The sequence below is a fragment of the Varanus komodoensis genome, unplaced genomic scaffold, assembly GCF_004798865.1.
Source record: "Varanus komodoensis strain SLA01 unplaced genomic scaffold, ASM479886v1 scaffold25, whole genome shotgun sequence".
Lineage (NCBI taxonomy): Eukaryota > Metazoa > Chordata > Lepidosauria > Squamata > Varanidae > Varanus > Varanus komodoensis.
In genome coordinates this window covers 6,180,819-6,205,628 of record NW_025335661.1, presented here as the reverse complement: position 1 = coordinate 6,205,628, position 24,810 = coordinate 6,180,819, and the positions used below count along the sequence as shown (strand labels likewise).

At 40.2% G+C, this 24,810-nt stretch overlaps 1 protein-coding gene across 4 annotated transcripts in view; it reads left to right on the top strand.

Moving 5' to 3' along the window:
• The window catches only part of PAX3 (paired box 3), a 121,871-nt gene that overhangs the window by 28,180 nt on the left and 68,881 nt on the right, over positions 1-24,810 (top strand). The window contains exon 5 of one of the 4 annotated variants that reach the window (XM_044432906.1): positions 16,661-16,669. The exons of the other annotated variants lie outside the window; for them this stretch is intronic. Within the exon in view, the coding sequence (XP_044288841.1) occupies positions 16,661-16,669 (9 nt within the window). The remainder of the gene's footprint in view (positions 1-16,660; positions 16,670-24,810) is intronic. 4 annotated transcript variants of the gene reach the window in all.

Genomic DNA, 24,810 nt, shown 5'->3' with positions numbered 1-24,810 from the left:
ACCCGTGTCAAAGTCAGATTGCTCATCAGGCAGGAAGGGTCACTGAGGGCTGGTGCAAAGGATGTTCACTGTTTACTATATCCTAATAAAAAGATACATTAGAATGTGGGCTAGGAATATTTTGTACTGAGAATGATATAGTTTATGCAATAGAAATATAGAAGGTGCTTCTGTTTGTTCTGTGTGAGTGTCAGGCAGTCCCAGAGGACTCTGCCTGCCAAAGGCTCCTGGTGGAAGAGCCCCTGCAGGGCAGCAGAAGGCCCAAAAGTCAATCACCAGTAACTTGAGGTAGGGCAAGGAAGGCCTCCTGCCAGAATGCTTGGGGAGCTTCTGCCAGTCAGCAGGCTAGACGAACCACTGAGGTCTGACTTGGTGTAAGGCAGTTCCTTCCTCTTCTTCCATATATATTCCACTTTTTTCCTCTAAGGAGCACAAGACAACTTATATGGTTCCTTTCCTCTCCATGTTAACCTCATAACAGCCTTGTGAAGAAGGTTAGGCTATCTGCCCAAAGTTATGCAGTGAGTTTCATGGCTGAGTGGGACTAGAACCTGAATTTCCCATGTCCAACAACTATACTGCACCATCTTATGTTCCTAGAGACAACTTTTCCAGAGTGAAGAAGGAGCAATTTCTAGCTTGTTCCAATTCACACTACTTTTCAGTATAAAATTAGGATGTAGGCTACTTTGAATCCAAAGATTTTCATTAGCAAACATCCAACAGAAATCTTGTTGAAATGTTTTGTTAGCCCTGGAACACAGAAGCAAATATTCACTCATTTGTTTATGTTGTTTTTCCGATGTTATGACACATTGCGCCTGCGTGCGCTCACACATACACACACCCTAGTAAGGGTTAGGGAAAAATGCATCGAATAAGCTGTTGGAGGTAATACTTAGCCTTATTGCTACTAAACCACACTACCAAATAGGATTCTGATTTGCTGATTGGATCAAGACTTAGTTGCACTTGGCATAGACTCACTGAAATGAATGTGATTTCAGTTGGTCTGCTCTAGGTATGATTAAATACAGATTTGACCTGCTGTGTATGAGATATTATTTCCCAAAATGCATTCTTGAAGCATATAATTCTAGATTCTTCTATAAAGAATTCTGTCACTCCCCACCCACATTGCTAATTAGTGAGACTATAGTAATTTACTTCTTGTGGAAGATTCATTGACTCATTTCCTTGACATCTGATTTCAACCTTGGAGCCCTGTTTCTCAAGTATGCATACATTTTTGGACTCCTATGTATGTGGACATAATATACCATTTATCCTTTATATAATGCATACCTGTACTGAGATATTGGCTAGTCTTGCCCAAATATACACATATATTACAATAGCAAAATAAATACTTGCATAATGAGAAGAAGTTGTGTTCAAGATATAAATACTTTTATTATGCTATCATAAAAAACAGGATCCTGTTGAATTTCAGATCTTTTTGGAAGGTGCATATTGAATAAGTCAGATCATGAAAGTGAGACTTATAGGTGGGACAGGCAGCAATACCATCTTATTTGAAGGTTGACAGGTGCTAGTGGTTTGTGAATGCACAGAGTGAGCTTGTGTTCTGGCTCCCACTCATATACCTACTTCTGCCTTTCTAATCAACCTAGGAATGTCTTTGTGGGGTTTTTATATCTGAACTCAAACACTTCTGGGTTGTAGAAAAGTTAAAATAAACCCAAGTTAAGCCATGCTTTATTTTTGAGTTAACTGTGGGTTGTGACGTGAGGATAACAGATTATAAAATGCCAAGAATGTTCCATTCTTTGGCTGTTTAAGAAAGCAGGGATGACAAACAGACTGTGGCTAAGCAATCCATAGGTAGTTGTGATGTGCAAACTGGATTCCAATATGCCTTAACTTAGAAAACTGAGAATCCAGAAGAAGGATCAAGAAAAGTATCTAGAAAGTATCTAGAAAGAGTTAGACTTTGGAGAAAGGGGAATAAGAAAATGTGGCTGTAGGGCTTCCCAAGAATATCAAATGGGCCTTGTCAAAAAGTCAGATGCATCCCCAAGCCTGAACGTTTTCTTTCCATCAGCCTAAAGGATATTTAGTCACTAAAGGTGTAACCTGCCTTTTAGCCAAAAATTGCCCTCAAGGTAGCTAACAATAATAAAAGACAGATTAGAAACCGAATCAGAATTAAAACGAGCAAATATAAATTAGAAGACAAATTAGAAATATAATTATGACAAAGAAATAACCAATTAAAGCCTCCATTGGCAACAAACCAGCTTACATGCCAAAGGCTGCTACGAGCCAAATGTTCTGCACTGTCTCCTACTTTTACCTGATGGGTCCGAAATACTTGTTTCACTCTCAGTATTAAGGATTGTTTTGCTCTGGTTTTACAAGAGCTCCTCAGCTGCCTGAGGCATCAGCTATGCTCTCACACTGCAAGGTGTGTAGGAGTATTGCAGAACTGACAGATTCACTGGGGTGTGCTTCTTTTAAGACATTTCCCCTATATATTAAGTTTAAAAAACCAGTTCTGTAGTGTCCAAAGCTAAAGCCTACATGTGATGATTCAATGTTCTTTTGTTTGAGATGATCTGAAGAAAAATATTACACATGCAGCTTTTTCCATATTGACATCATCATCTTGTGAGAAAAACGTGCTCTTAAAAATTTGGGCTGCTGGGTTAGAGACACAGGCCCAGTCACAAAAGTGTTTAAGTCCTTTTGCAATCAGTTGGGCAAATTAGTCATGACTAAATTGTCAAGACTGAAACCTTGAAGACTGTATCCATCATGCAAATAGACTTTCAGAACTGGGTGATATTCCTGCAGAATGGCCTTTTTCAAACAGCAGCTTTCAAGCAATACCTGTGTTTAGAATTGTTATATCCCAATCTTATGTAAGTCTTGCTGAATTCAGTGTCCGCTGAGAGTATCCATAGGATTGCAGTTTTACTTTTTGATATAATACATACAGATTTAGGAATGTCCCAGAAGAGTTTGTTTCCTTTTGAGTGATGCTAATAGTTATATGACATGTAAAGTGGCTTTGATGGCCCTGGCAGAAAAAAGATCAGGAAGTGAGAATCAGCCAAATTGCTTTACACTGCTTTGGAGAGTCAGAGTTAAGTGAAAATTGAATTTTTGTCTGTCATAATTTTAAGACATTTGCATTATTTTGCAAAGTTTGCAGTCTTGGAACTTTGTTGTATATATGAATGTACCCACATACTTACATATATATGAGGTGTACTATGTATTTATCATGGCCTTTGGCTAGTTCAACACACTTTGCTAAATGTAAGCAGAATGATACAACCATCTCAGGTAGCAGATGCTGGGGGCAGCAGGATCCCCACAGCTTTTCTGCTCTGTTGGAGGACAAAGCTATGTGTTCCACACCCCTAGACAAGTCCACTGCCCTCCGTTTCAGTGGAGAACACTATCCCCCCTCACTATGCACTCCTGGCAGATACATGTATAGCTGTTATCACACTGATCTTCACTGCTGAAGAGACAAACTACCTTTTAAACTGGGCAATCATTTGCCTCATTGGCAGATGCTGCTGCTTTAGTATAAGCATCAGCCCAACCTTAGCTATGTGTAATATCCATCTCAGTATATAGATTTGCTGCTTTCAGTGTCATGCACAGGATCTGACATCTGCAAATAGTAGAGAAAGGAGAGTACCGTCGTTCTCTTCTCATGATCCTGCCCCTCATCGACTGCATCACAACGTGTTCCATTCAGCAGGGTCCCAATGCTCTATACCATTTTCAGGGACTGGAGAGGCTACTGTAGGAAGGAAGGGGCAGAAAAGTCCATCTAATTCTGTATTCAACCCTATAAAATCTTTAAAATGTACCTGATAAAGTACTTCTGCTGTAGGTAGAGTTGTTAAAGAAATCCAGTACAAACTCAAGTAAGTTGGGATTTCTATGAATCCAAGGTACAGGTCCTTCAGCAGACTACTTTTCTTGGGCCATACACATTCTTCAGACTTGCAGACCATTTAAAAATGTTCATAATTTTGTAGAAAAATGCAGTCCCTTCAAAACCTCTCCACTCTCTGAAAATGCACATCCAACCCTATAGACAGAAGCATGAACATGCACCATTTGGGATAGGGGGGATTCACTTATTTTCAGAAGCAAATTTGTGCAAATGCATATGAACATATTTGTGGAAAATCTAGATCCATCACACAGTGGATAACAGAATGAAAGGTCTCTGAAAATCCTCAAAATACAGACAGAATGGATTTAATGAAGCCCGTGCATTCCTACTGTAGTTTACTACAGCAAATGTTCCTAATTCCCCGTACCTTTCATAGGCCCTGAAATAGGAGAATAACGCCAAGATCAATGAATGTATTTATTCTATTTTTAAAAATCAAGATGGTATAGACTGTTGTTTCAGTCTTTGTCTTTTTTGGTACACAATTAAAACATAACTAGGCTATCAGTTTATTAAGATTATTCTCATAAAACCTGAACAGCTTCATTACCAAGATGTGTTTGGCTTCCTCCCAGACACATTGCCAGAAATCGTCAGTATGGAATTACTTTATAAAACTAATATTAAAAGCCATACTTTGATTTTAGTTACACCATTTTGAATTGGCAGTTAAAGCCATAGTGGAGCATCCCAGATTTACTTGAATGATGAATTGGGTCAGAACTATTTCCTTTGTTACAGCATTTGATATAGATTGAACAAGAGAAGTAATTCAAGGACTTTTCCCAAGAGAAGGTCATGTAGCTAAGTTTGCAAACATCCATTACAGGATTTTGTTTCGTGTAATTATTCCTCTTCTATGTCTGAAAAAAACATGGAATATTGGTAGATGGTTTGAGGATGAGTTAATATTATATTTACTTCCAGAATACAAGAAATTAAGTTGTATACTGGAGCTTCACGTATGTTTACCATTAAAATATTTAGAGTACTTTTTGTTACAATACAGATTATATTGTAAAGTGGTAAAGCTTATTTTAATAGTCTAGAAAGTTACATTTGCTGATTAGAGGGCTTGGAAAATTCTGACTACATTCTTCACATCCCTACTGGGAAAGTGTATTGCCTCGTGATTAAAAGAGGTTATTTTGTGTATAAATAGATGGATAGGGATTTCAATAAAATTACACCAGGAATCAATTTGGCTTTGTGTTGCTATTAAGTCAAAAGAAAAGAAATAATAGGAAATTGAATCCAATTATAATTTACACTGGCACAGTACTATTGGAATCAACAGAATTACTCTTGTGTAATTGGTTACTGAAATATTTCCTGGGTCTCCTAGCAATGTTTTAAAAACTATTGTAGATTTTTTGTCATGATCTAGAGGATTTATTAATGCACAGATGAGAGGCAGCATGCACCTAATTTTGATTTTCATTTCATTTTCACTGTATCTGTTTCTACTGCAAAGTTCTTTTTCCTCCAAGGATAAAAAGCAGTCCGCTATTTTGGTCTAGGAAACTGCTGCTGCTCAAATGGAAGGCACAGACCAACAGATATGACATGTGCTCCCTTGGGCAATGGCAGTTTATGATCACCCGCCTGACAAAGTGAAGTTCATATGAGCGGCATTGCCATCAATAGAATATAAGTACAGATGTAAGCATGGGAATTCCTTTGTTTGCAGTTGAACCAAAGCAGACACCTGCGGTGTGGTTGGCAATGGGTACCCATGCTCTGTTCTTTTTTCCAGCTGGAAGGGTTGGTATGGGTATCCTGAGTAAATGCTGTTGAGATGAATGGAGCTTGGGGAGCAGTAGTTTTGGTGGGTGGACTGCATTATGGCCTGTGGATATTATAAGAGCACACCAGATATTTGCAGGGTATTTTGCAAGGGCAGAAAAAGACATTAACGAAATGTATATATTCTTAAAATGCTTGTCTGTAATTGAGTAAAGGGTATTGGCTATGAATCTTCTAATGAGCCAAGATTCCTGAACATTAATAATTTTTTTACTACATTTTTGAACTGTAAAATTGTTGAAAGGAAGAACACTGTTTCTGCTGTTGCTCGGCTTTGCAAAAATTCTGCCTTTCAGTTGTGCAGTGGTTTCTCTTTGCCTATGGGTCATTTTCCATTTTGTTCCCACTCCCCTTCCAACTTTCTTTCGTATCAGGCCAATAGTTTCTTAAGTGGCAGACGAGTGAGGCAACAACCAACCTGAGAAAAGAATTCTTGTAGAAAATGTGAGCTTTTTCAGATTTGCATTGATTTCCATTTTAAATTCTTGCTGCAAGAGGGATCATTTTCAAATTAAATGCACTCCAGTAGAGCTCTAGTCCAACTCGGTGGAATGAGAAACAAACAAACCCATTCTATTCATTCTTATTGTTCAAGTTTTTATTTACTATAGGAAAAACATAATATTTTTATTTTTGGCAGTGCAAAAATGCATTGAAGTGTATTAGATGTTGTTGTTGTTATGATAGGATGCCATGGGAACAACCTAACACGTGCTAACTTAGAAGTTGCACTTCACAAACTATATACACTTGGGATTCTTACAAGAATTAATAGGACTACTTGATACTAAAAGTGGATTGTGGCAAAAGACAACATTATTTGGGCTTCTTAGCAGTTTACAGTACTTTGCATGAAAAAAATATTGATATAAAATGCTATTGTATGAGATACTTTTAAAATGTTTGTTTAATTCAGATCTTTCTTAAAGATCAGAATCCAATCCAAATGAATAACTGAAATAAGAATACACAATTAAATATCCCCAGTAGCGGAAACAAGCAAAAATGTTAACAGATTAAGTTCTACAATGTTAAACACCTAATTAAAAAACATGATGCACAAAAGTAACATTTGATTAAAAGTTTGCTGTGTCCTAGAATTCATTTAATTCTCTCCTCTTCTTAGGGTTTCTGTAGGGTATCTTTGTGAGAATGAGTTGGATGATCTCTGAAGAGTCAAGAATTTAATTAAAAGCTGTCTGTATAAAGTATTTGAAACAGCTGCAGAAATAGCTGTTGGCATCTTAGTACCTATTTACAAAGCATGGATGTTTTCTGGTGTTAATAGATGAGCATAAGCTGAATCTTATATGCATATTTACAAACTCTTTTAGTGATGCATTTCAGTAAAGTTAGGTTTGAAGTCATGGGGAGAAAATAAACCTAGGTGGATAAAATGGTTTAGCTTTATTAGGTTGGGTTAATGTGCTCCATTAGTGCCCTGTTGAGGGAATGGGGGGAAGGAAAGCAAGGTGTAACTTTTAAGCACATACTGATTTGTTCTTATTACAGAACAAAAAGTCTATTTCTTTATCATGTTATCATTCAGTTAATAAAAATTAGCTACACTAACAGCAGCAACTTTTTTTTTAAAGCCCTCACAGTCCCATGGATTTTCTTTCACAATGAACATGAATACTGTTCAGAAATCCAAACAGTCAAAGGATAACTTTAGGTCTGAAAGAGAAACCTGGCAAGGGTAATTGAATAAGCCTGGATCCCCTGAATAAGTCATGGTGAGTGCAGTCAACATGTCATAATTAGGTTTATTGAGGGCCACTCCAACAATCTGCTTCCATTCTTCCTGCCTTATTGTCCACAGCTAGGCAAATAGCCAGGGGACAAAAGGAATCAAGTGCTGACAAAACATGAAAGAGGGAAAAGATTTAGCTCCTTTTATCAAAGAAACTGAGAAGGACTTTGTGTAAATAAAGTAAGTAACTGGCCATCCTGCATTTAAGCAATGCCGTTTTCATTAGAATTAATTCTTGACATATTGGAAGGGTTCCAAGGGAAGGATTTCTTCTTCTGACAAGTTTAATTTGTAAATTAAAAACAGTCAGTTCAACATGAACCTCCATCAACAAACTTTAACCAAAGCCATGCACTGCCAAGGCCTGAGCAGGTGAAAAAGAGAATGCCTTTGAAAACAACAACACCACCACCAACACACAAAAATGTCTTCTTCAAAATTATGCAAATACATATGACTACATGCCAAATGTTTTCCATTGAGGCTTCTAGTGGGATGTCTTTTTGAAAAAAAAAAATCTTGTGCCTATTTCTTTTTTCATCTAAAGCCCATTAGGCTGACCTAACATGAGCAGTTCTGCATTCTGTTTGGTTCTGAGGCAAAGAAGCATTCATTTCAGGGTACAGATCTGTTAAAATACAATGGAAGGGCTTAAATTGTTACACCAATTGCTTTATTTAAAAATTGACACTTCCTGTGGTACTGGTTTGGATCCAAACTTTGTCATACCTAAAATGGATCCACTGAAAGCAATGGGACTTAAGTTCCTTGTGACTAACTTAACTGCCATTAGTTACAGTGGCTGTTTCTAAGTCTGACCAATCTGGATCCAGATCAATGTGTGCTGTTACTTTCTCAAGGGCTACCATTATTCCACCCTCTGATGCGCTTCTACCCTTGCTCCCAATTTTGTCCACAAAGTGCTCATCCCAGTTCTCTTTGCATGGTTTGTTTATTACATTTGGGACTTTTGTTTAGATGTGGGATCAATACTTTCCATTAACATTGATAGAAAAGTGAATGAAAAGAAGCAAGACTCTCATTACAGTCTGCCTACAAGCCAGTCTCTTCTCACTGGCAGAGATGACCCTGTAAGGTCAGTTAATGCCACAAAGTGCATTACATTAGAACATCTTTTTCCGAGGTCACATAAATGTTCCTGTAATGGTTTAAGTATGACCTTTTTCCAAATGCATCTTCTGAGTTTCCAGGCCAAGTAGGAGTTGCAGGATGTGGAAGAGCCCTTCTGGGGAGATGGTACATCCAGTGCTGGAGGTCCCTCGGTATAGTACAGTGCTGTCATTGAGGTTCCTGGCAGTAACACACTACTGGAATCAGCAGACAGGTGAAGCAGGCATTCTGGGTATTTGTGTGATATGGTAGGGGAGACCTTCCTAAACCACCTCATTCCCTGACATGCCCCAAACTTGGATGACCACTTTCAAAAAAGGAAATGCATCAACATAAAAGATGGCAAAAGAGGATGCTAATTAGTGAAGAATTGCAAATGCAAATATATATATTTGTGTAGGTTCAAATTTAGAAAAAATGTAATTTAAATAACAATACAAGGCATCTCATTGTAAAAGAGAGGACTGACTTGGTGACTCATGCCCATCCACTAGATGCTGATAAGGAACCTCAAGGCTCCAGTACTTTAGCATAGTCTTGGACTGGGCAGCCCATCAAATAGAGGACACATTTAAATGAAGAACTGTCCTCTGCTAGCTCTTCAAACCAGAGGATGTTACTCTGTGAAGGTGGCTACCCTACCCTGAAAGCTCTGCAGCTGAGCCAGTTCTAACACTGGCATTGGTCTCTCCAATTATGGATAGTGGGAGAGAAGAAAAAGATGAAATGGAGAAAAAGGAAAATGGCTAAATTTCCCATAGTTCTCTGCACTAATCTATAGTGGAGCAATCGGCATCATCATCTAAACTTTGCCAGTTCACTACTGGTGGCGTTTGGCTGGGAGGATTCGTCTGCCATGATATCTCCTCTGCTCTCTCAAATACTGCAAGATTTCTCTGCTGGAGCATAATCTGTTGCTGTGGGACCTTTAAAAATCAAAACCAAAAATAAATCAAAGAACAATCCCATGCGTATTAGAAGGAAGATTCACTGTGTTAAATCAGATATTCACATGCAACTCTTCTTCCTCTTCTTTTTCACCCTTTACTCCTCCTCAGTCTGTGAATGAATATTTAGCTTGTTTGCTAGAGGTGGGCAGTGGATGGGTTGGGCAGTGATGAATAGATGGATGCTGAAATGGATATGTTGAGTCCCTATTATCTGGCCCACCAGCCAAAGTCAGTCGGCTGGGGCTGCTAGGGACAGGACTTTTCTATGGTAGTGCCATTGATCAGGGACTTCCCACCATAGAAAAACACAGGGCTTCAACGGTGCTGGTTTTTAAAATCTAAACAAACCTGAAGACATATCTATTTAATTTTGCATTTGGTGCAAAAATCATTTGCTTCTGCTGCTGATGCTGCTATCTGTGTTTCGTGGTTCTTTGCATTGTCATGTTTTTCTAATACTGTAAGCTGCCTTAGGAGGTTAGCATGCCCTGAAAGGTGGGTCAACAGACTTTTCAGTAAATATATAAATGCCATGCAAATATACATGTTTAGGCTGTGTTTCTCTGCTGTGTCTGCATTTGTTCAGATGCAGTGCCAACCCAACCTGCGAACTTGCTTGAGTGCAAACTTAGTAGTTCCTCTTGAGGAAGGACCATAAAGGCCCCATTAGTGGTGTGCACGTTGATTAAACACATGGCTAGCCTGTTTACTTGAAAAAGAAAGCTGGATAGTGCCTGTGTTTTGTTACAAAATGAGCCTGTGGGGAAGGGAGCAAAACCTTGACCGTTGTTGTGTCTTAGTCCAGCTCTGGCATGATGTAAGCCTGGGTAGGAGAAAAAGGTTCAAAGCAGTTTAGTACAGCAAGATCAAGTGTGAGAAAGATGATCTGGCTCCTCTGCACAACATGTTCATTTTGATATACAGTGTAGACTTTATATCCACCTGAAGTGTGTGATTAAGAAGCAATAAATGTACATACATCTAGTTTGGTTTACTGCCCCTCATTTTCCATACTTGGGAATTGTAAATCAGGATTTACACATCTTTCTACCAGCATGATGTTCACACATCTCTGCATAGTGTACCAAAGCACAAGAAGATCAGAACCACTTCCTTATTTCAGTGTTCCTCTTGCAACATACGTAATCAGGCAGCTTCATCGAGTGAGTTCCTCTGTGGAAACACAAAAAGCCAACATATGATGCATTTTAGCATATCTCTTGCTGCCATTGGTGAGGCCACTTCAGCACCATAGAAAGCACTCGCTTTCGAACATGCCCAGCTTGCCTGGCCTTGAAAGGATATTGCTGGGGATTGATGGGAAGGCAGATGAGGGAAGCCTAAAGGTATGAAATGTCCTGTGAGGGGTGGGGCTTACAGGGTGATATTAGCCTGTGGAGCCCCACCTGCACTCACTTTGGACCTTGTTGGGGTTGAGTAGGGATTTTTGTCAGGCAGACTAACAGGCCTGGGGACTTCTTTTTAACTTTTTGCCCTCCTTGCACTATTAGATGGTATGGGGAGAGTTTGTTCATGAGTTACTTGGTTTATTTATTAATTAAAAGCTTTTCTAACCCATTCACTACAAACGTCTCAGGATGGCTTACAAACAAAAAGTAGAATAAAACAAATACCACAGCACCACAGTTTATAGGTTGACTTGATTACATTCAGGCAGTTAGGTGCAGGCATATTTCCATTGGGGTCGGTGAGCACCCATAGGCACCTTTATCGTGATTGGCAGTTTCAGAGGGTTCCTACCTGCTCAGGTTTTTGCAGCCCAATGTTGAGAGATGGATTGCTATTGAGGATGACTCAGCTTACTCACCCACCAGGAGGGGTGACATAAGCAAGCCTCTTGAAACTGGGATGCTGTAGACCTGGGAGGTGGTGGACAAACACCGCTCCACAGAATTTGGAGGTCTCACCAGATATCCTGAAGGTATAGTGGCCTGTACAAAATAGAAGGCTGCATCATCCCTACCCTTTGCAGAATGGCTTCAAATAAATGTGGCCCAATTTTGTACCAAGAGTTCTTTGACTCTTATTATTTCACTCCCCCTTTTCACTTACACGAGATCAAGAAAGTCTGCTTTAGATGTAAGAGCCACAGTGCGGTAACAACTTTGCCTTAGCGTGTATTGCTCAATGGCATGCAAAGCATAGAGGCAGATGACAATATATCCAGGATTAGCAGCGACACGCACGTGTTTCACACCATTGGACATCACAAAAATTAAGTTTCTTTTCAATGTAATTCTGCTCACATGGAGACTTGTAAACAGGAAAGAAATTGTCTGTAGTTTCCACATGGGGCTTGATATCTAACTTACCCTTAAGTCCCACAGGAGTTGAGAGTGAATGTGCAAAGTACTTTGTAATCCTTACTGCTTCGTGCTCAGAATAGTCTTGCATCATAGATCAATATATTCATTTTAGAGAGGGGGGAAACTAGGACTGAGAGATAAACTGATGTGGCCACTTAATGGATAAAAGTAAACTGTCAGTTTTATGAAACTGATCAATTGATTTAGATTTCACTTTTATTTTCCACCAAATACATGGATGTTTAGCCTGTTCACAACATAGAAGCAAAAAGAAAATAATGCAAGTCCTGCTTCTTACATATACAGGTATAGTCTTATAGAATTTATGCTGCTATATTAAATAGGTTTGCTGTATATGGTTTTTATCAAGTGAACATTAGGTATTGATTCTGCATATGACAACATGTCTAAATTGCAATCCTTCTGATGCCAGGTGAAAAGTATTCTGTTTGCCAGGTAAATTGTAAAACACTACCTGTTGTTTGAAACTGATGAGGGGAAACCCAGCTCCCAACATGGGATCAGGGGCTGGGCCAGACACGGGCTCATTTTTCTTCTCTTCCTTGTGCCCTCCTTTCACTTCCAAACCATGGTCTGCCTGAGCACCTGATGATGGCAGCCCTGCGATGTGCTCATCCTCCTCCACCATCTTGCTTCTCACACTCCCCATTTACCAGCCATCACAGTCTTCATTCAAAGAGACCGTGCAACCCTGACCCTGGAAAGTGTGCCAAGAATAATTGCTTTTTCCATTCAATGCTCACCCACTTACTCACTCAAATTCCAGTTACCACTTCTTGGTCTAGCAAGGTCACTGCTGCAATTCTCTCTGCTGTGCTCTGGGGCGCATATAAATATTCTGGTAGCTAAGTTTCAGATTGTATGGCCTTGATGTGTGTGGAAGAGAAGCAAATTACTGCCCCCACCACACCACACACACACACACACAAGCACAGTTACAGTTTTACATTTTAATTCCATGCTTCCTTCAAGAAGATCATGGCAGAATGTGTCCACCTCTGTTATCCTCACAAAACTTAGGCAGAGAGATAGTGACCGAACTCAGGCTTACACAAGGAGCTTCACATGGGATATATCCCATCATGGTTTACTTGAACCTTTTAACTATAGATGCCAGGGATGTTCAGATCAAAGAACAGATCTGCCATTGAGCAATGGTCTTCTCCTCTTGCCTACCATTATTACAGGGCTTTTATGTTTACAGGGCACCTCTACATGAAGGGTTTAACCTGCTGCTTTACTGAGGCTTCTTCCAGTTTCACTGCAGGAGGAAAACTGTTTCCTTTACAACATTTTTGTTTCCCCCTAGAGGTGGCTTTCCAATATATTCCATTAACCAACTACAAGGTGGTGCAGTGGTATAGCTGCCTTGATGTGTGCTTGAGCTTTTTCACCAGATTTTGGTTCCGGTTTGTTGCAATTTGTATTTCAGTAGTGAACATTCTTTGTTCAAAAACAAAGCAAAATGACCATCAAAAAGGCTGGAAAATATGGGATAGGCCCTGAAGGGCAATACATTGTGAAAAGGCCCCACACCAGAGCACAGTCAAGTGCTATGCTTTCAGGATTAACCTTATGATTAGATACTAAGTTTTGTTGCACTAAACAAGCAAAACAAAAGAAACTTGGTGTATTCTGGATATTAGGAGCTAAATGCATTTTGGTGTAGTGGTGCAAACCTTGTCAGTGCAAATGCTGGCCCCTCCAACTTATCACAGTTAACTGCCTCGTATCTTGCACTGTTATTGATGATCTACCATGTGCATGAATGGGGTTATGCAATTCCCTCCATCTCTGATGTTCAGGCTGTGAATGCCACTCAACAATTCCACCCACTGGCATAAGGGAAGTATCAGGCTTCAGTGATCCCCAAGATTTGCAAAAATACAACCCCTCTCCAAATCTCTCAGAAAAAGGTCTATTGGGATACTGCAAAATAGCTCAGTCATGGCCGAACATGATCTGTGGTTATACAATGCTAACTGACTCTGGTAGATTACAGAAATCTGGAGGGAAGTCTAGTAGAATGCATGAAATCTTGAATAGGAAACACTCTACACAGCAACATTTTGTTGCAGATCCCACCTGAATATAATGTAGCAGTAGTCAAAGCTGCTTGTTAGGAAGCATTATGAGGGGTAGTCTGTTCCGTAAATGAAATTGTGGCAGATGATCACCAAGTCTATTCAAGAATTGTCATTTCCTTTATGGGACAGTCCTGTAATTATGCCACGTACGTGTGATGCAAAGCATTGTATTTTAAGGACCCTGTGTCCTTAAAATAATGATATTGAAGATTCTTGCTTAGGTTGGAATGTTCTGCTCATGTCCATAAATAGTACAGATCATAAATGTATGTAAGTAAAAACTTTCGGGTAGAAGTTGTCATGGCAGCAGTCCTATGCATATTTAGATAGAAAAGGTCCTAAAATACCCAGCATCCTCCAGTAAGCTCTGCTGGAAGATACAGGACCCTTTTCAGTCTAACTATGTGCAGGATTGCATCATAAACATATTAGGAAAGTGCTATTTTTTATTATATGCTTTACTGCTCTCAAGCATAAATGCATGAACATGCATATTCTCTGCATAGCTTTTAACAGAAGGATCTTGCTTTTCTTGTCTTTTTTATTATCATTAGATTTATTGGTACTGGAATTGCAAAGAAGTATATAGTTCCCATTTTACTGGCAACACAGCCTTGCTTTTGATATTCTATCCATTATCAACACATAGTAATGACGAACATATAGGAGCCAGATGTGATGTGGTTTCTAGAAGTGCATCAGCAAAAAGGTGCAACTGCTTATCTTTCATTTACAGTGCAATCCCTAGCATGGGATTCCAGGCCTTTGGAGTAAGCGCTGCTCTATCACAGAGCCATTTGATTTGAGTAAAGATGGATCAGTACTGGCTGAAGCTGTTCTTTTCAATGTCTTTTATAGTGCTGGGCTGTAAAGGATCCTTCCAGATGGAAGGCTCTTCGTGCTAAGAATCTAAAGGCATTAATGCTTCTCTTTTGTCTTTTCATCCTTGGCAAATTCTTTTTGGATAAGATGTAAAAAATTAAAGAAGTGAGAAGGACAAAGTGGGAGAGCTACAAATCGATCTCTCCTCTGGAAACCCTCCCCACTTCTGTGAATGAGGCAGTGATGTTGCACACACACATGTGCACACTCATGCACATATGCATACGTGCAGGCGCCTGTGTGCACACGTGCATGCTCACAGTACTTCATCTGGAAGCACCCCTTGATTCTTTATAAAAATGTACGATTGCCATTGTTATTTTAGCTTTGGGTGCAATTCTATCCATACTGCTTTAACAGAGAACCTCCTTTATCTATTTATTTGGACTGCGTTAATATGCAAGTTGCCGTCCTAAGCTTTTTTTCCTAGGAATAAGCCCCATTAAACATAATGGGATATACTTCCCTGTACGCACAGGAAGGTACTGTTTGGATTCGTAAGCAAGATGTTCAGCACTAGCTATATCACTAGAGGTTTTATGTATTAGTGCAGTTTAAAACACAGACACACCAATGCTGCTGCTGTTGCCCCTGCCAGCACTGCCACTGCTGCCACCGCCACCACCAAAATAAATTAGTGAAAGTGACTGAAACAAAGATTGTGCTGAGAGTACTACAATTTTTGTACCCTTGCTGCATAATCCCTTAGAAATGGATTTTAAATCATTCCATATTATTGCATGGGAGTTGCAGGGATGAAGGAATGAGGGAAAAAACCTAAGAAGAGAAGTCTAAATATGAAAACTTAAATAAATTATGTAAAGTACAAAATTGTTAATTTAAATAGAAGGTTTTTTTTAAAAAAGTCTTATAGTGGAACTTGCAAAGGTATCCTTTCATCCTCAGAAAGACTGTTCAAATATTTTATAATTAATTATGAAAAGATCTACAGTGTGGATAAGTATAGTGATTCAAACAGAAACAAGCCAAAAATATAGGCTGAGTAATTTGATTTGGGGTCGTATGTTTCTAATTTTATTGCAAGCTTTTGTGTGAACAGGTCTCTTTCATTCTTTTCAGAATAAGAATTTACTTTGGCTTAAGGCTGCAAGACAAAAAGGCAGATGTTAAGATGGATTTGAATATTTTGAAGTATATTCCTATATAGCACATGAGCAATGAAAGGGCCTTTCAGACATTCTGCTTATGACTCCTGCATGTACAATTTCTCAAATGCAAAATGGAACAATTTCCCAATGCTTGAAATTCAAAGTGGCCCACTGCGTGATCTGCAGAGTTCCCTGGTCTCTCAGTGGAGAAGGCAGCCTGCAAACCTTGCACTGTGCCTGACTTGTACCTGAGAGGAGTACACATGAATCTGTCCTCCACCATCTTGTCGTCTTGCCAGCTTCTCTCCCCTCCTCAGGCAGTCCCTTCATCCTGTGTCAAGGTACAGCCAGCATTGCTCTGCAAACGCTTGCACAAGGATTTGTGTTGTATGCAGGCTCTGTAGCAGTTCTAGTGCTGTCACAAGCAGAACACGTTGCATTTTATTCCCCTGCCCTTATGTAACTATCTAGCACAAAGTGAAAAATAGCTTATGAGGTACCGAAGGGATCCAGCCCTTTGTTTGACTGTCAGATTTTTACAATATACCTCTGCCTCTTCATCAATCTCCCAGGTCAAACTGCAAACCAGATTTTATACTTCTCAAGGACCTCAGGGTGTTTGTTGGTAGGAAACTCCCAAAGAATTGGAAGGGCCCATCTGTGGATCACTGTAATTGCACAGAATTAACTTTTATTGAAAATAAATGCAATTTGCTGCAAGTAGTAGAAAGTTTTAGAAATGAGGTGCTAGCATCTTCAAGTAAAGCTGCTTCTCCCACGCTGACACACACCAGTATTACAATCAAAGCAGTAGAATGGAGGGGATAGTTTACTGGCTCAGTGGCCATCAGTTAAACCATGATTCCTCGACATTCTATTCTTCAGGTGTGCTGGGCTACAAATCACAGTGTTTCCTAGCAAGTATGGGTTGAAATAAATGCAGTCCACCATATCTGGAAGGCAGTAGGCTGAGAAAGGCTTTGTTATTTCGGTCATTTGGCTTTCCTGTCTCTCCAGTCTTAGAGGTGACTAACAGAGGGAACTGTAAACAAACAAATTAATCAATTTGAGCATGATCTGAATTCTTTCAGTTGCAATAGGGACACTTCACCTGACATGCACAAAATCCGCCTTCCAGGATGGAAGTTTAAAAGGTTTTTTATTTTGCAAGCTTCTTCAAGGCATACAAGTATTATGAGAAATGTCATGTTAGATCAGACCAAAGGGCTGTCTAGACCACTGTCTCCTTTGCCAGAGTGGCCAACCAGTTGCCTCTAGGAAGCCAGCCCACAAGCCGGGCCTGGCAGCAATAGCTCCCCCACTACCACTTCCCAGTGAGTGCTTTGCAGAGGTATGCTAGCACCTCTAAACCAGAAGAGTCCAAATAACCATCTCAAGTATTTTCCATGGAGAGATTTCATGAACATTGTCAACGCTCCTTTTCTAAGCAAATGGCCACTGAATTACGTTGAACTAGCGAGATGCTGTGCAAGTAAGTACTTCTCTTTGTCTGCCCGAAATATTCTCCTGATCAGAACCACTGGATGATACTGAATTCCAGATTTGTTGACAAGAAGGGAGACACACATCTTACTACCCACTTCCTTCACACCTGGCACTCCTTTATACATCTCTGTCATGTACTCAGGGTATTCTTCTGTGTGTGTACTCAGAAGATCCATGCTGTTTAATGGAACTGTGCATGGGATTGCAGGCTTAGTCTTCTTTTTCCAAAACCAAAAGGCACCCAAACTAAAATATTTTTTCTCTAGAGCAAAATCATTTAGGCCTCTGACCCTTTTGTCTGCCTTTTTCCTCAACTTTTCCAGATTGATATAATGGGTTGTACTCAGTGCTAGTCCTACTTACAGTAGACCCATTGAAATGAATGGGATTTCAGTTAGTCATAACTCCCTTCCACCACATGACTGTAGTCCTATGCCTAGCTACCTAGGAATTACAGTGGTACCTTGGGTCACGAACTTAATTCATTCCACAATTCTGGTCGTGACCCGAATTGGTTGCGAACCAAGTCAAATTTCCCCATAAGGTTCAATGTAAATAAGGTTAATCCATTCTTTACCATAACTTTATGCTATATATACATAAAGGATGGCATGTAAAAGTTTTAAATAAATAAATAAATAAATAAATATGTATTTTTTAAACCACAAAAATACAGCATGAGCCACATCCCTGGGCTGCGAGCCAAGCCATGGCTGCCTCATCAAGTCTGGGGCCAGACGGGCCGAGGCGGAGCGGGAGCAGGGCCATGGCTCCTGCATCTCTGCTGCAGCCTTCTTAGGACAAGCCGCTGCCACTGAGTGGCTGCCATGCTTCTTCCTCCCTCAGTGGGGAGAGGTGGGAGGCTACCAACTCAGCCGGCCATGGCCCTGTCCCTTGCCTCTCCTTGCCTCAGCCCATGGAAAGCAGCCCTTACTTCCCTCCTCACAGCCCTCTCCTGACTGGGAAAGCCATCCCGCACCTGCCTCTCCAGCCTCCTGTTCCTGCTCCCCCTCCCAGAGCCTGTGAGGGGACCTTCCTCCAACTCAGAAGCAGGGTTGCTACCTCATGATGGGTGGGGAGAAGCTTATTGTTTGGAGTATTCGGATGGGGAAGATGGCCACGGTCACGATCGTGTTCATGTGGGAACATGGCTGCCATCATGGTTGTCACCTGATGTGGAGTTCGTGAACTGAGGCAATTTTTTTCCAAAATTTCTGTTCGTGACCCGATTTGGTCATGAACTGAGGCATTCTTGAGCTGAGGTACCAATAAATGCCATTGAACTCAGTGGCGCTGACTTCCAATTGTGTAGGTTCAGTGTATAAAAGACATTGAACTTTGGTGAAAGTCCTTCCGTCAGCTGAAATCAATCTTTAGGATAGTATCCTATTCTGCCCATGCATTTGTGGGAGTGACTGCTTATGTAATGGAGTTTTCATGCTGCTAAAAATAACTTGAAATGAGGAAATGCTCATTTCTGGAATAGGGCAAGCCAGTGGAGTTTTCAGAAGGGAGCTCAGTTGACCTGTCCAATCTGGAAATGAGCATTTCCGCTAGTTTCTGGAAGTATTTTTTAGCAGCATGAAAGTCTCATTGTATAAGCAATTGCCCCCACAAGGTCAATCAAAGCAGCAGAGGTGGAGCACCTCCATTGGATCCTATTCTTAACTTTTTAATTAGAAATGCAAACCATCTGGCAAGCAAATGTTAGGATGAAGTAGGAATCTCATCAAAAGAAAGGGAAAGAAGGATCCCGTCTCTGCTTAATTATTTCCCATGTGCCCTGATTCTCTGTATCCTCATATGTCACAGCCAACAGCAAAACTTGAAAGCTTCATTATCTTGCCAGTGCAAAGGGAGACCAGAAGATAGTCCTTCTCTGAAGAAAGTGGGCAGAGCTGTGGTCCCCCTGTTTGGTTCCACTGGCCATCTCTAGCATACACACTTGTGAGTAAGTTCCAGGAAATCAGTGGAGTGTACATCTGAGAAAATTTGCCTGTCATTTGTGATACGCAATATTTATCACAGCAGAAATATATTTCTTCTTAGTGTACCTAATTTTAATTTAACCTGATCTCCCACTCCACAGAATTGAGGAGTTGAATATGTGGTACAAGAATCCTATTAAATTCAGTGGAGTTTAGTCTCCAAGTAAATAGGTGTAGAATTTGGTGAAGAGAAAACCTTCCAACTCGGTTAAAATCCTGCTTCTATATTGAAGTTATGAGTGCTTTGGAGTCACAATAATATAAATGTAATGAATTATACTAACATTAGTTTTCTTTCTTGTTATGAAACAAAAAGACAGTAAGAAATTGTGCAAAATCAAGTATTGTATTGCAGACAGAAAAATTCCCAACATTCTGCACAGCATAAATATATAGTTATACCTGAAAACCACAGGTTTGAACACCCTATATGTTGCCATGCTGGATTTTGAAAGGACACATTCACAACATTTGAGCTAGATTACAAATTTGCATTGCTTTTGGTTTTCTTCGGATGTCACCTTGACTCCAAGTGCATGCAGGAGTAAATGATACTTTTTATTTGATAATCAGATAAGGAACCCCCTCCCCTCTTTCTTGGTGAACCTAAAGTAGCACATCTTCTTCCCCCAGATGAGCTAGTATTTTAGGCATTTTCATTCATTTTTCATATTTTTTACTCATGCTATGGAATGAACTCAAGCACTGCGAGGCAGAGGCAAAGCCATGGTGTGAGCATTGAAAGTTCCAACTGCATCAGCACATTTCTGAGATGGTGATGAGCAAAAGAGGGTTTAGGCTCTTCGAGTCTATAAACAAACAGGGATCAGAGAATGGGAGCAAGGAAGGGCAGCCCCGCGAAGCTCTTGATGAAATTTGGTCTGCTTTTTACATTTCGTTGCAAAAGGCAACTGGATTGGCCCCTTCAAGCCACCATCCATGTGGCTTTTAACACATCCCACTATATTAACTTATTTTCTCTTGTTGGGGATGTTTGCGTCGTGTCACCCCCCACCCCATCTCTCTCTCTCTCTCTAAATTTGTTTACTCTTGTTTGTTTGAACTAATCACCACTTAAGCAAGAGTTCTTTTGCCTTGCTCTGCCTCCTCCTCCTGAAGAAGCTGGTTAGCCATGGTGACCATTCAGGCATAAAAACGTGCTTATCTGCAAATGAATGGCAGCTCTTTGCTTCATTAAAGCCTCTTTCTCTTCTGGCACTCACATTGTGACCCTTTGATATTAATTCAAAGGGCAATTAAAGAAAGCGGCCCATCTTTGAAGTTGCGCATTCAGGGCAAGGAAGGGGATGAACCTGGGACTCTGATGGACTGTGCCATTCAACAGGCCTTTTCAAGGCAGTTTGAAGTGACTCAAAGAAAATGGGCAGGAGAAGGTCAAAGAGAAAAAAGGGGCTAAAGAAACAGTCTGTATTTGTTCGAAGTATTAGCCAAGCAAACTGCAAATAGCAACAAAATGAAACAGTTAATAGAGCAGCCAGACAGAGGCATGTCAATCACTTAACTTGAAAAGCATTGGACTAACCAAGGCTTCAGTCCACTGTGTTATCTAATTATCTTGGGAAAGCCACTAGCTGGAAGTAATAGTATTGTATTTCTTTCTGCTTAGTGCTCCAAAAAGGTGATAAATACTCACGTCTTCATAATTATGCAACATATATACATAAAGGGCAGTGCACAGCTATACTGTGGGCTGGCTTGGAGTGGGTAAGGAAGTAAATCTGACTCCTAAAACAATGCCAACAAACCAAATGAAAAACAAATACTCCAAGGCTCTGCACAAAGACATAAGCACGTCTGAAATCCTTGCTACTTTTTTCATATGTAGGTGGCGTGGCTTGCAATGGAACAAGAGGTTTTTAAGGAAGGCAGTTGGAAAACTGCATGCAAAGTGAAGTCACAGACCTTAAGCCACAACAAACAAAGAGCTTGGGTTTACCCTGAGGTCCTGTCCTCCTTCATACACCAGTCTAGGAATGCCAAGTTATTGCTTCACAGATGCTTGAAGACCTCTCTTCAGCTCTCTACCACATCTTCTAAAATTCTATTCTCTACTTCCCTTGACTTCACAGATTAACTGAGAGCTATGGGAACAATTTTCCTACTGCCCTCTTAGTATGTCTTCAGTCCTGATTCTTTTATTTGCATTGATGAGCTTGCGCCCACAGAAATCTGAGGGGTTATGGACACTATGTTACTCATGAAATCATTTTTGCTTGGTTGGTGTGATCTTCTCTCTCCAGCATCAAAGAAGATGTCCTTCATTCAGGTCTACCACCTTCAGAGGTACATTTGGTAGAGATGCAAAACAGGGTCTTCTTGGTAGTTGCTCCTAAGCGATGGAACTCCCTGCTGAAGGAGACTAGGTTGGCTTTCTTTCTGCTGTACTTATTCCAGCATTTTAATTCTCGTGGGCCTTTGGTGTTGGATTGGATGCTGCTGGGTTGGATGTTATTTTCTGTTATTGAGATGTTTTTGTATTTATTGTATTTGTTTTATTATGATATTTATTTATGATCATAAACCACCTTTCCAAAGATAAGTGTCACATAGGCAATTTTGGAAACATCCTTTATCATTTTGTGCAAAAAAGTTAATAAAGGTGTATAGATGCTAGTCAAGCAATCTGACTCCAGGGCACTTCATTCCCAGCATCTGTTACAAAAAGATGACAGATGAAGTCCGATGGGGACTTGTCTTGAGTAAACTTGACTCTGAAATGAACTGATGCAGCCAAAGGACATAACTGTCCTTTTATTCCAGTCACTTCAAAAGGGAAAACAGCTTGCAAGAAAAATGTTTGCAAAATGTTTCTCAACAAAAACAAAGCCTGGGAGAAAATTTTTATTAGAATTGTTATCCTTAACAGTCTTGAATACAGTATACATTAAGAAATCCCAGGCCATACGGGATAGTGCCTTGTAATCTCAGAACTCATGGGCATTCATGTGAAACTGGATGAAGGAGAGTCAAAACAGACAGAAGAGAGTACATAATAAAATAATTAAATTATGGAACTCATTGTCACAAGATGGTTCAGCAGTTTTTCCCTAAGTACCAGTAGGGAAGTAGAAGAAATCTGTTTATTTGTATGATTGTTTTGACCAGAATTTCCCAATGCACACCTTCTGTGGTTGCTATTTTCAATATGTGCTGTTTAGTTTTGATACTTGTTCCTTCTTTTCTCAGCATTTGATTGTGAGCCCCCTGGTGTGTCCTTGAGGATCAGGTGGAATAGATAGTATTTGTGTAGAACATTTCCAAGGGTTGGATATACCAACCTTTCCCCTTTTAAGACTACCTGCTGATTTTTTAAAACATAATTTTGTTTAGAGCGAAGTGAAAACCATTACAAGGAGTTGTGCAAACTAGATGTTAGCATGCACTTCAGCCTGATGGCCTTATATGATAGATGCTAGTGGAGGAATTTTGTGGAGAAGTGAATCCACAGCTGTTCAACAGACAAGTTTGCAAGAAATACAGCAACAGAGCACAAATGTAGTTTGCCATAATTTATATGAGCCAATAAATGTCAGCACCCCTTTTACATAGTCACTGGAAAATTAAGAAAGAAATTGCTATATTCATGAAAGACACAGGACAGTTTCAAAGTTCTTTGTAAGATAATTTTACTGCAATAGAACATGAACACTTCACTGTCTAGGAATTCCAGCTGGGCTAATTATGTAAAGATATTATCCGTCCTTGTCATAATTGTCCTAGTCTTTCATTTTGCTTTTCTAGCATGTATCTTTTCAGTGCTCTGCAAGGGTCTAATCCAGAGGCATTCAATTCAAAAGACAGATTTGCATTGGCAACCGTACCTTCTCAGTTTGAGGAAGTGGTATTTTATGAGAGTGGCCTTGGCCTCCAGGACCTTTGTGCAATTTTTGTCCATGCCTCTGGAATTGATCCACCCTGGTTTTCTACATGAAGGTTTGCTAGAACTGTCCCCTCATCACATTCCATGTTAGGGTACTGATCTGGGTCAGTTCCCCTGAATTTACTTGAGACTACTTAAAGCAAAATATTGTTGCTACTAAATGAAGGTTTAAAGTAAAGTCTGTTTTGGCCCTCAGTATCTCTTAACATTTAAGGCATCCTTTATTTGTTGAGAGATCCTGAGTATTCACCTGCCTATAAAAATTCTTTTGCTATATCACACCAAGGTTCACCTGGTCCAGCATTAATTGTAATCATATCAGTGACCAGCAATTTCTGGTAGCTGAGCAACCAGATATTGTTCACTGCACTGGGGATATGAAAAAGGTTTAGCAAGGCTTCCCCTGGATTGTCATGCCCTATGCATGGCCTGCTTAAGCCATGAAATGACAAAGAATTGCACTGTAGTGGCTATACTTAAATGTAGAACTCAGGGAGTTTTAGTACATGATTTTGATAGACCTTAGCGAAATCATGCCGTTGCCGTTGGAAACAGTAGCCCTGCATCAAGAGTGGCCAAATGGAGCCTCAGGAGGCTCACTGAGTTTATTTTGTGGCTCATGGCTTGCTGCCTGTGGCTACCTGTGGGAGCTCACTTGCTGCTTGCCACCCACAGCCACACTTGCAGGCTCCTGCTTGTTGCTCACTACCTGTAGCCACTGCCTGCAGGCGTCTGCTTGTGGCTCTCAAACATCTGACATCTACCATATGTGCCTCTTCCATTGAGCAGGTCTGGCCATTCCTGCCATATATCCTGGATCTTGTGGTGCAGTAATATGTGGAATGATGTCATAATGATACACATTTCTTCACCCAGTGTCATCCAATAAGGGCAGAGTCCAGCAAGCACATTTACCTAGTACAGCTGATCAGACAACTCATAGCTAACAAACTCTGGGTTGTTTGTGAAAATGTGCCTCCAAGCATGTTGGTTCTTGTCTGTCTGTCCATATCTGCTTTCAGTTAGCAACTGAAGGACACCCCATGACATCTCAAACTGGATGTTGCAGTTAAGCCATGCTTGTTTTATGATAACTCTAGGTTGTTTACACTTAGGGACTGGTTCTGCACAACATGTTGTGGTATGCCATGACTTATTTCAGCCACAGTGAGTTATGTCATGTGATTTTGGCCAATGGGAGTTATTTGAAGATCATGTAGCCCCACAAATGAAGTTGCTCAGTTTCTTGGTTCAGACATCACAAAACAAAAACGGTATGCTGATGAAAGGCAGTGTGCTCATTCCAATGTCCCTCCATCAGTTTGTGGGTTAAGCAACTCAGGAATTGGCTGTGATGTGTAAACCAGGTGAATGTGTGATCTCAGCCCATTACAATTCATGTAATT